General features: G+C 41.8%; 1 protein-coding gene across 1 annotated transcript in view; it reads right to left on the bottom strand.

The window, feature by feature from the left end:
• LOC140996064 (microtubule-associated serine/threonine-protein kinase 1-like) overlaps nt 1-12,913 on the bottom strand; it is a 70,742-nt gene that overhangs the window by 21,570 nt on the left and 36,259 nt on the right. Inside the window, exons 4-8 of the mRNA XM_073466333.1 lie at nt 11,540-11,615; nt 10,906-10,978; nt 5,608-5,768; nt 3,340-3,415; nt 68-277 (exon numbers count right to left, since the gene is read on the bottom strand). Of these exons, the coding sequence (XP_073322434.1) occupies nt 68-277; nt 3,340-3,415; nt 5,608-5,768; nt 10,906-10,978; nt 11,540-11,615 (596 nt within the window). The remainder of the gene's footprint in view (nt 1-67; nt 278-3,339; nt 3,416-5,607; nt 5,769-10,905; nt 10,979-11,539; nt 11,616-12,913) is intronic.

The raw sequence follows: 12,913 nt of genomic DNA, 5'->3' as shown, positions 1-12,913 counted from the left end.
CAGTTATAGATGTGCAGAGTTTGAACTGAGGCATCCCTTTATGTTCCTCTCCACCTCCACAACTCACGTCATTTAGCAGCTTCTCCAGGTTCTCCTGCAGTTCACAGAAGTAGACGCTGGTAATGAGGCCCTCTCGTGATTTGGTCAGGCAGTCCCTGGCCAGCTCAGCTACCTGGTGGTGGATGAAGCTGAGGACCCCATCGGCCAGAGGCAGGACGCTCTCTGGACAGTAGTTGTGGATGAACTCTGCCAGCCTCTCCTCCATCTGAGCTGTGGCCTGATTGAATACAAGACGTTCAGTTAGTGTCACGTCACATGGAGTTAATGTAACGTCAGAGACTTCATATCAAATATCAAGAAAGGCAGCATTTCATCACATTTCTCCTCATGATTGTAACAACCTGGCACCATGACTTCCTCTGTGGCTGTATGCCATGTGACTCCAGAGCTGTTTGTTGCCCTTAAAGGTTTCCATATTTTCAACTGTTTTGACTGAGATGTCAGTTAACCTTTGCGTAATCAAAGAGCTGCAGTTGAACATGCCGCAAAGACAACAGCCGGCAGCCATGAAGCTTGTAGCTTCTGTGCCTGCATGAAAGAAAATACCTTTCTGCTGATATACAAACCATTGTTAAGATTAAGCAGCGGCCAAGAGGCAGAGAAGCAAAATTAAAGAGAAACCGCACTGCAATTAGCCCAGAAGCTTTCGACAAGGGATGTCCGATGCCGATTAAAGACACTGAGGCTCACTGACACAATGCCTGATGGCTGACCGTCAGCCTGGTGTGTCAGAGCCTTTAGGACAGCTGGTCATACACTGAACAGATTGCACAGCCCACTGAGGCATTGTGATTTGTGATTTTAGGCAATATAAATAAAACTGACTTGACTTGATTTGAGCATGTGCTGCCTCAGGTAGGACAAAGCCTTCATAGGTCATTTTAACCTAAAATTACTGCCCTTTTTGGCCACTAGGAGACAGAATTTAGCACAGCATTGACATATCATCGTATTTTAAGTTGATAATGCTAACTTATTAGTGCTTATTTACATATCATGCAGTTCAATTATCATTTATTAAGATTCGTATAGCTCTGCTTTTGGCCACCACCAACCTCTCTAGAGAGAAATATCTATCTCTTTAGATGCTAAATGCTCCATCCGCTTGCTTGTCCCATTGTGTCTGTCTAGTGTTGGGTGTGAATCCAGACATTTTCACTAAAAAAGCTGCAGACAGAAACAGCTCTATGAGAGCAGTGAGAGTAAACCAAAATAGTAAATTGTCAGGCTGGTTTCAGCTTAACAATGAGCTGAACTGCTTCTGTAAAGCTTTGGGGATCTGTAGGCTCGTATGATTATTCTCTGTGGGCTCATCATTTAACATTGTCACATTGTTGTCATTTTGTTCACTGCTATTATAAAAATATTGGGTATAGCTGCTTTAAATGTCACGCAGCACAAAGAATATTTAATGTGAAAAAGCAAGCAGCATTCAAGTAGTCTTTTGGGAAGAATACGAGGCAGCATAATGAAATGTTTTTAAACACGTGCAACATTATCAGAATTTAGGCTCCTATTAAAAACCTAATTCAGGTATGCAGCTGCATATTATTCTCTTTATAATGGTGATGACGAAATGTTGAGCCTTCATTCACAATCCTGGCCAGCGTGCAACAGTACGTTGGAACCTCGTTTGTGCAGCTTCACAACGCATTACTGCGAATGAGCAGGATGATGGTAATGGTGTATGTGTGTGTGTGCACTTCCCTGTTAATGGAAACATTTGACTCTCACAGACACTGAGTCATGCATCCACGCTGAGTATATAAGTCAAGATAAGTGATCTAATTGATTTTGTGCTGAAGATCAAAGAAGGTCAGGTCTACCATCTCAGACATGGCCGACCTCCAGGAGTTTTCACACACTGCAGAGTCAACAGCTTACCAAGAACAGTGAAATGAAATCTTAGTCGCAGCCCTCTGACTGAAAGCTGCCTTTATGTTGGAGGTCAGAGGAGCAGAGTAAGCCTCTTTCAAAGTAACAAGGGAGATAGCAGCTTAGTACAACAGAAGTGTGTATGAGGTAAACACTTTATCAGGATGTATACGGGACTACTTAATGGATGCCGGCTTGTCCTAACAGCCTGTAGTTTGACCTTTAGGGTGAGGTCATAGGAAGTTTTTGCAACATACATCTTCAGTGCCTGTGATCCCAAGCTTGATGTGTAACATCCAGGACTTAAAGGTCCCATGTAGTAGAAAGTCAATTTGATTAGAAAGCAGGTCTAGGTGCCTTATACTGTTAATACTGTGAAAGTATCCAAACACTCAATCCATGGAGGACTGCACGGTTGGTTGCTAAACCACAGGGAGAGGTGAGGGGGTGGGCAGGTCCTGCTCAGGCCTGTGAGAGCTGACCAATCAGAGCAGCAGAAGCCTTAAAGAGATAGGCAGACAGAGGGTGAATTGAGGTGCTGCAACACTGGACAGTTTAAATGTTTTTTGTGAATATTAAAGCATGTTAACATTTTCTAGTAGACACCTATCACTGGTGCCCAATCTTACTAAGACTGAGCGGCTCCTTGTTGAAGGAAGATTTTTGTGAATGATCGGTTGTTGTTCTCAGACCATATGGTGATTGTAGCTTCTTTCTGCAGGTTTATCCTTCAGGGCATCGGTGAGACGTATACAGTATTTATCCCAGGATGCTATCCTAGTGTTGCTCCAGGCATCAGACATCTCCAGGGTAGACAACAGCAATGTTTTGCTAGCTTATATGATTTTGCATATGGTGATATCCAAAATACAACAGCCTTTCCGATCCTCACCTTGCCTTAACACCCCACTGCTGCCCTCACCACCTTACAGTCTAGTTTCAAGTTCCTGATGTTAGTCTACAACCTAACGTACAACATTTTCACTTTGGCAAGAACCGTCAGATCTACTGTTCCGCTGGAGAGCTCCTTTCACAAACATCCTCACAAGCATGTGGCTACACTGCTCTCTGTTCTCATTTACACTCGATCCCAGCGGGGATCAGGACTGCAGAAACCTGCATATCTTCCAACAAACCCAGGACCTATTTACCTCCATATTCATCCTCCATGGATCAAACTCGCCAGTGTGGCTGCCACTGGAAGAAGAACTACGTTCTAGAAAATCATTTTTAGGTTGTTAACTAGTTGTTTGGGACACAAAAGAATCAAAAGAAGCATCTGAATCCTTGATCTACCACATGGTTTTAATGTAATTCAGTGCAGTTTAAGAAATGGCCGCTGACTGCATGCATATTGTTTGTATGTGTGCTTTACACTTGTGTATTTGTGTGTATGAGGCTGACCTTGGGGAAGCGCTCCTTGTAGACATGGTTCATCATCACTATTTCATTGTCATAGCAGGAAGGCGAGCGCCCCGGGCTGAAGGGAGACAAACACAGAGAGCAGGAGTGTGATACACAGCACTGACTGAGAAAAACAAAGAAGGCAGGAGTGAGGGGAGGCAGCCTGAGAGACAGAGAGATGTCTTTTTCACTTGAATGAAGGAATAATTCACTGCGTCCTCCCCACATGTCCTGTCTGTACATTATGCTAATCAATCGATCAGCAATTCAGTACACTCAGTTTAGTTCCTCTAATGGATCCAGTGTCCTCATGCACGTCGTACCGCACTCATCATAATCATCAGACATCGGACTCACATGTAGACTTTTTAACACATGCTGGGATAAAAGGCAAAGCAAACTCAACATGTGGCAGAGAAGAAGGCCTAAAACGTAATCCTTCCATCCCACTGCGTCTCACACAGTGCTGAATTAGACATTCACCAAAGAAAAGCATGTTATGAAAGGATGTCTTGTGGGCAAACACATTATAGCTTCAGAGAAAGGTGTGATATGAATAGTGATAATGAGGCATGTCAAGGAGCACAATGCTCTATATACTGAAGCTACCAGATAGGCGATTATCTAGGGCAGCGACTGCTGAGAAGCTTAATATGAAAACTGAATACTGATTAGCAGTGACGTGTTGTGTATAGTTGGGGCATGCTGCATCCAGTGGGGGGGTGATAATAGGTGTGGTTAGAGGGAGTGCACGCCAGAGATGTGTGCTAATAGAGAAACTGCTGCTTAAAGCACCGGGGGGTGGACCGACACTGATATCATTCAAGTGGTGGTGAGCAACTAAGTACTGTGCTAAAATTTTGAGATACTTGACTTCACTTGATTAGATATTATATGAAATATTATATTATATTGTACTTGTTATTTTACTACATCTGTGTGTAAAAACATAAAACATACAATCAGCTCATGAACTATGATGCTACAGATTTATCTTCCCAGTAGCATGCACTGCTGTTCGGATTTAGTAGTTTCCGTCATTGAATTCATGGCATATTCTTAAATTGTTCATTAATATGTCTTTTGTGCCTCTATTAGTCAGTAAATCCTGAAATTGGGTAATTTACTGGCTGCATTAGAGTGAAGCCACATTCTCTTTCACAAAAACCTCATTTCAGTAACAGCGTAATCATACTGCACTGGTATGCAATTTTCCAAAAATTAGTGACTTGGCTCGTTTGGCAACACAGACAGTAGCAGTGCTAGTAGGATCAATTCATTGTTGGTTTATATCACCGCTCATTCTTCTTTAAGCAGCAGTTAAAATTGGCTGCCCGTTGATCTAAAAGGAAATGGTAATTACACATCAGTAATGGTACAATACAATAATTGGTACTTTTACTTGAAATGGAGTATTTTGTAATGTGGTATTGATATTTTTACCTACCACGACTTTTCTTTTTATTAATTTAAAATAACTATTACAGAATATCTAATAATTGTGATCGTAAATCCAGACAAGTTAGTGACACAGCACACACCTGAAAGACAAGACAATTGTGTAAACTATGTGTTGATTTACCAAAGAGGAAACATGTTTTTATTTTCAATCAGTCTCATTTATATGCTTCTGCAAAAATGTTGTCATCAATGAAAAAACGAGTGAACAGACTGAGTCTTTCATCTCATTGAAAGGCAGAAAATGAAGCATTAACAGCACTGATGCGTGAACAGAAGGTGAATTATACAAGATAAGCAACAAAAAGGCTTGTGCTCTAAATAAATGATTGAGAGCCCTCTGCATCTCTTCGTGACACAATGAAGTTGTTCCTGCACGCTAATTAAAGCTTCCCTTTCATAATCTTAAAGGGCTCCTTTCAGAAAAGCTTGACATGTTACATTTTGGTTTCTTTTTGCTTATTTTTCTTCACTAGATAAAATTAATCTTTGAGCATAGGTTTTAAGTAATCAAAAAAAAAAGATTCAATTTCACTCATTTAGCCAGAAAACAACCCGGTGTTGAGCAATGAATCATGAATGTTTTGTATCTAGAGAAAAGTGTCACAACAATATTTTCAGCTGTGCATGAATGTAAGTGGGGCAACTTCCTGCTATGAGAAGAAAACCATCACTTGAGTTTTTATATGAAGTCTGCTCTCAGGGACTAATTACATGTAGAAAACCTAAATCAAGTGGATGCCTCGAGAGAGGGGCGGGGGTCTTCATTTGCTAACACTGTCTTTTGCCCGTGACTTGCTGCCCTCTCACCTGAGGCTTCGAGAGCGAGGCCGGACGTGTGGCGAGCGTCGGCCCCCGTCATCGTCCGTGATGCTCTCTGTGCTGCCAAAGTGCTTGGACAGGAAGTGCAGCTCATCCATGGTTGGCTGGAAGGGCAGCTGGTGCAGACGCTCCTGGGATGAGCTGGATGACTGCAGAGAGAGACAGGAGGCAAAGAGAGGCAAGGTTAAAATGTGAACTGCCCTTTGTAAGATGTTCTTTTTCTTTAAAAGCCTCTGTTGCAGCTGCAACATCAATAGTTTAAAAATAGATATCCAGTGATGGAGAAACCAAAAACAACAAATGGCAAAAACATCTTAACTGAAGTGGTGACAGTAAGAAAAGAGGAGAGAAGAGGGAAAAGAGGAGAAAAGAGAAGAGAGCACAAGGTGTACTATGATGTGAGTGGGTGGAAAGAACTGAAACAAAGAAGCGACTAACTTAAAAGAACAAGGAAGGAAAGGGAGAGAGGCTGAGAAACAAGAAAAATATCCAGAAGGAGTGAGTGTAGGAGGGCAGAGCAGAATAATGCAGACTGAAAACCGGAGTAAAAAGACTGCAGGGAATGAAAAAGTCACTCCACGTAAAAGTTGACTGCTGCTTTAAGTGTCTGCTGCCTCGGGGGGGTTAATGGCAGCGCTATTCGGTTTTAAACAAAAGACTTTTCTTCAGCGCAGGAGGGAAAAACCAGCCTGGATCAATGGGAGGTTTAATGAACACATCTCCCGACGGGACGCCACAGTTGGCTTTGGCCACACAACGATTTCTGCAATAAAAATCCATTAGAAACTCCATTCAGGTCTTAGCCACTTGCAAGCTGCAGAAAAGGGCTGAAATGATGATGTCAACAGAATCAATTAAGAAGTTCCCCAAAGACACAGAGAGCTCGGAGACTGAGGCTGGATGTGATGGTCGTCACAGGAAAACTGTCGAACTCTTTCTCTCTCAATTCACTTAACTGCATTCAGATTTCTTTCTGTTGAGTCTTAGTCCCTCCAACTGAAGACGTGACGAGAGGTGCGAGGAAAGGTTGCATCAAGAGAGAAATCAAGAAAATACGTTTTTAGCATGTGCTTTCCTCTCAAGCGTCAGTTTTCTGATGATGGGAGCACAGCTAGATCACCTTTCAGTCAGCTTTAACAGCTCTGGAGCCTCTTCTGATGTCTTGGAGTTTGTATTTGCACATTTACTGCATGTGCTGTCCAAATAATACAGCACTACAGTTACCACTTCCAGCATTGTTAGTTTTTTTTTTTTTTCATCTTTCCTCCCACACAGAAATAACAGAACATGAAATTAGTCTCTGCAAGTTTACCCTTTAAAAAACAGTTTGTAGCATCCGCAAGTGCATCGAAAGTTTATTCTTTCCTTAAAATGTACAGATCCTCACTGCCCCGACACTGAATGTACATGAGCCACTTCTACAACACTTTCTTTATCAAAGCTAATTTCTTTATTAGCATCTGTATTTCTGTTTGTAAATTCATAATATGAATAGTACTATAGATGTTTTTCTTCTTGTTTCTAGAGTCGAATGTTTGAGCTTCACTGTGCAGAATGATGTACATGCAGTGTTTGACACTAGAAGACTGATTTCACATTTGTCTGCTCAAAGTGTAAATTTTCTCTGTGCTTATTGAAAATCTGATTTCAAGAGGCGGGCCTACGAGCTCGATTTGTGACATCACAAACAGTTTGGAAGCTCCAATATTCAGCATACACAGGTGTGATGTGGAAACTAGAAGCCTCCAGTGCACATACACAGGACTTCACTTCACAGGGCAGTAGGAGACACCTTGTGCCAAGCAGATAACTTGTAAAACAAACAACACATATTTATATATTCTGGAATTTTTAATGAGGGAGAAGGAGTGGCTGCCATTTTAGGGCTTTTAATGTAGTAATTACACTTTAAATCTGCAGAAACCATGTCAAACACACATCAAAGAATGTATATGTTAAGATGTGTAGAGGGGATCTTTAATAATCAAGCTTTTGATTGGCCGTTAGACTTTCCTCGTTAGACGTCTCTTTGATGATGGTTTGAGCTTTAGGCCACTCTATATTGGCTGATCCGCCTTGGTTATGGGTGGGATGTTGGGGGACTGGGGGAGTTGGTTGTTGCAATAGACTGCATTATGTACACCATTTTTTATGACTGATTTGAATATTTTAAAATAAAAACTGCAAGTCATAAAAAAAAAATCAATCTTTTGAAACGAGGACAATGTTTGGTCCTAATTTCTTTGGCAAATTGGAGATATGAGATAAATCAGCTTTCTTAGCAATTGGAAATGAAATGTTCAGACAGTGAAGAGAATTTCTTCACCTGTAAGGTTTGATCTCTCTCCGTCTTCTATCCTGTCTCACCTCCACTTTCAACTGTTTACATTTCCGACTATTTCTGCAGCTTTTCTGCATAAATTTAGTTAATATCTACCGCTTCGTATAGGAAACACCTTCACACATGCACACACACATCTTTTCCTTTCATCTGCTCTGTTCAGTATGCAAGGGTCCTGCTGTAACTAATCAAGCGAGTAATGACCCATGTATGGAGTGGGGGAGGAGGAGTGATGGAGGTGGAGAGGAGTATGGAGAGACTGAGAAACCATCTTCAACCTCATCTACAGTAAAAAGAGATCAATCAGCCGCCTGCAGAGTACGTCTCTCTATATGTGCTGCTGTGAGGAGATGCATGAGGGGCAGTCAATGAAAGAAATGATGTGTGAAAGAGCTGCAAGGATACAGTGGAAGTGATTGTGTTCAAGATGGCACAGAAATGTACAGCGGGTGGATTATGAGCCAACACCTAGCCTCCACCTGAGCGTCGCACACATTAGGGTCCATTTCTCAAATGGACTATTTACCAAATGGGCCTTGGCAGAGTTCATTTAGATGAAAAGTCCTCTCAGCCTTCAAACATCTTTTCGCTCAGACGAAACTGAACTGAATTGTTGTTGTCTCTCTGTTTGCTTCACAACAAGTTTCACTTCCGCCTACACTCGATCCTATTTGTCTCTGCTGCCCCTCTTTATCATCCATCTCTGCTTCTCCGGCAGTAAAGTGACAAAGAGAGAAATAGTGCAGCTGTGAGGGAGAAATTCAGATTGGTTACATTTCATTTCCATTATCGTCGTTCCGTGTTTTGCAGAAAAGCCAAGTCATCAGCTGCAGATAAACCAGGTCGATCATATCTTAGCAACTGATTAGTTATTTTTAGTTCTGCTTTACATGTGATGCATGTTTTTCAGCACTGAAATCATCAGCTGAGACTCGCAGCAGCAAGTACAAAGTCAAAGAACACAGGGGTGTGTGTGTGTGTGTGTGTGTGTGTGTCTGTGTGTGTGTGTGTGTGTGCGCGTGGTATTTAGCGGCAAGTCTGGCGTGTAATCATTTCAGAGCAAGTAAAACGTGGAACTTCAGAACTTGAATTTACAAGCAGAATAGCACTTGCCGATTTCATACATGAAAACAGGTGCAAATAAATTCTGTGAGTCAGATCCATATTCATGCAACGAATACAAAACACACCTCATCAATTTAGCATTAGATGAAAAGTCCAAAATACAGTTTTGTATGTCAATTTCATGACTTGTGCAGCGAATTTATCAAGAGAAGAAAAAGCAGATCCCACACTTTGGTGTCAACAAATTTTCTCCGGTTTGTCTGATAAAAGTGAATATAAAAGAAAGTGCAGTTTTTGATCCTTGTCACATGATGAAGAGGGGAGACGTGAAGGAATTTCTCTACTTCGCCACAGATTTCAGGGGACTTTTCAGGAGACTGCTGCTGCACTGTGGTGTCCTGTTTGATAGCCACAAGTTTTGTGTTACAAGGACACACTTAGTCAGCTCTATCCCACATTTGAGGAGGCACAAGATGCAGTAGCTGCCGCAGTTGTAATACTGTACATAACAGAAGACGGAAAGTTCAGGCCACTATGGTATGCACCACTGTGGTAATGTTGGTAGAAGAAAACACATAACTATTTGGATGCAGGCATTGATTTGACAAAAGAATGACTCACTTTCTTTCACATACGCGTAGGCTTGGAACAATTTAGAGGGATTTTCCTGATATATAGACTCATACAAAAGTAATCCCACTCAATCACTACTTATGACCCACTAGGAGTGTGTGGCGGTGTCTGCATCGGCAGAGACCCTGCTCTCTGCCTGTATTTTCCTTTTTGCTGTGTTTGGGATGTTTTTGGGCGTCAACCTCTGGGCCGTGGGTGTGTGGACCTCATCAACAGGGTTGTGAAGTTGGAATGCTACAAAGACGTAGTGACAATTTGACTTTGCTGCCATCTCTCTCCTCTGCTCTCAGGCTGCAGCTCTGTGTGTCTGTTTGCCCGAGGGTGGGACTGAGCTACGCATTCACACGCAGAGCAGAGAGGCAAACAGTGGACAGGATGAAGCTTTCACTTCGGCTGCATTCATATTAAATCCAGAGGGTTGTGCGGACGTGTAGGCTTATTTATTAGTAACTATTAAAAAATTACATTTTATTTGTTACATTTTTCTGATTCACTGCTTTGTTCTCATTCACACTGCTCCCTCTCTTCAGTTACTCTCTAGCTCGCTTGACCACCACTTCTCTCTCAGTCTTGTTGAATTGGGGAGAAGGGGCCAATTTTGAACGACAAATCCTGCATAGTATACCTCCAACAGCCAACTCTCAACTTGACTGGTCTCCACCACTTAACCTATAGCAGCCTCATGTGGACATGATGATTCACATAGCATATAGGCTATAAATACATTTAAATATGTAAAAAACCATTTATGACTAGAGACATACACATCTGTAATTGCAGAATTGGTACAGGCATCAACTTATTTGGGTATTGTCCAGGACTTGACCAGTCCACATTAAATGCATTTTAATTCAATTTGTCCGCTATCAGTTAATTTGTTTGTTTGTTTATTAAGATCCCCCATTAGTTTCTGTATTCAAACAGTAGCTACTCTTCCTGGGGTCTCCATTATTTTCATTAACAATACTTCATTAACATTAATTTAGTCACAGTGGGCCGCCAACTCAACTTTTAGTCACACAGCAATCACTTGCCTCCACAGATTTTCACTTGTGTAAAATGAAACAGTGGTGTCGGTTTAGAGCTCAGTGTAGGATTGTTCGGGAAATCAGATGGTTGAGGTTTTAGGATTGGTGTCAGGAGAGAAAATGGCATCCATAGTGCTTACTGTCTTATGTCCTCAAGGAAACAAGCTCCAAAATGCTGATAAACAAATGTAAAAGTAAAGATTTTTTTCTTCAACATACCGTTGAACTTGGTGTATTTGTGCCATATCCTGATGAAGGCAGAGAAGCCAAGGACCATCTACGACCATCAGCCCTGAGGAGAAAAATAAAAAGTGGGAAACGGAGAACATATGTTACATAAACTGTTATCTCTATCGCTTTCAACAGCCAGAACTTCGATATCAGTTTCTATTTTAGTCTATTCAAAAACAACACAATTGGTGGTGACAGTGAAACAATTCCACCACCTTCACTCGCTTTCAATCTATCCAATTATACTTTTGCTCCTTTTATTCCTCTCTTCCCTCAGGCCTTTTGCAGCCCGGGTCTGACACTTCCTCTGAGTGACTGATGAGGGACGCACGTTTGGGCAACATACTGGCACCTCGCCTCATTCATCTCGGCCTCCTGTCACGCTCCTGTCATAGAGACGCTCGGCGGGAGCAGGGTGGGACAAAGACAGGGCAGTGGCATGCAGCTTCAGTTTGCATGTTTGTGTGTGTGATAGTGGGTGCCTTCCCCAAGGAGTTACATTATGTGTGAGTGTGCGAGTGTGTCAGTAAAAATAACATCAACAATTTCCCTCAACTACTTTGCACTGCTCTTGTAACGGTGTATGTGTGACTTCTTGTGTGAATAAAGGAGGGATGCCAACCTGCGAGAAGAAGCAAAGGAGAAGTGGGCGGGTCCGCTTGGCGAGAAGTTGCGCGGGCTGTCCAACGGACTGCTTCCTGTTTACACACATATGGACAGAACACAGCAGAAAAGATACGCTGTGGGATAGTGCTCCTAAACTCATTTTAGGTTCAGGTAACTCCACAAGTCACTGTCATTTCATTTGGTACACCTCACTTTCGATGAAACATTGCCTGCCGACATCAACAATATGAGATCAAATTTTGTACATTCAGTCATTAAAGGAGACACTGAAAACACTGTTATAATAAAAACTAAAACTCTGACACCTACTTCCAAGACACCTACATTAATATCCTTGATCCTGTAGTGCAGTTTTAATTTATTAAAGATTAAGTTAACACCATCTGAAAATCTTGTTCTTGCTGACCTCTAGTGCAGTAATTCCTTTTAATTCCACTGTACCAGTACTTTTTTTTTAATGGCACCCCAGGTTCGGTTGTGTTAAGACTTGGCTGAGGACTGGGATGAGTCAGTATTTGTGCGGGCTGTGTTTACAGTGGCAAATCTTTCCTGTGCTTGCTGCTTGCCGCTCAGTATCCTGTCTCATTGCAGTGCACCTCGAAAACATGCCGTAAAGCGTACAGCGTTACTATGACAACTGGCAACTCTGAGCTCACGTCATCAGCTGCAGCATATTGAACAGTTTCTAATACAGGGATACTGATGTTTGTTGCTTGTTTTTATCAGCTTTTATATTTGAGAAACTTAAAGGTGCAATTTTAGTTTAAAGTATTTAAAAACGTCATACAATTAACAACAGAATGTGAAGAAATAACAGTTTTCAGGTTATGTCAAAGACGTCTATGGCCACCCCAAGTCTGAAAACCTTCACCTCTTAGTGGTTTAAAGCTCCTGTGCTGGTGTTGTATACCGTACAACGTGCTTGTGCGTAGGAATACGCAAAAGCTGTTTTGGTTGGACTTCCAGCAGCTGTATGACGGCAATGTAAAGCCCCTAAAAATGTTTCAGAATATAGCGTACACTTAAACAGATATAAATATTTTAAGTGGACCTTCTTTTAGGTGGCTAAAATAGATCTGCCTGCCGGTACCATTTACAGCAGTAAGATGCTCTGCTTCCCTGCTGGTGCTACACACTGCTTCTCCATACAGGGGGTGAGCTGACAGTCATCTACTGACAGGTGATATACTGACGAGGGATAAGTATCTCGTACAACCCAAGATCAAAAGACTTGAACTATCCCTTTAAGTATCTCAGGGAGGAAATCCCTGCATTAGTGGTTTAAATTCTCACCTTGCTGCAGTGATGTCATGAGGTACTGACACACAATACAGTGGAAACTTGATAGACTTAATAATAGATTTTCAGT

This window comes from Pagrus major, chromosome 1 (assembly GCF_040436345.1).
Source record: "Pagrus major chromosome 1, Pma_NU_1.0".
NCBI lineage: Eukaryota > Metazoa > Chordata > Actinopteri > Spariformes > Sparidae > Pagrus > Pagrus major.
This window is presented reverse-complemented; position numbering and strand designations above follow the sequence as displayed.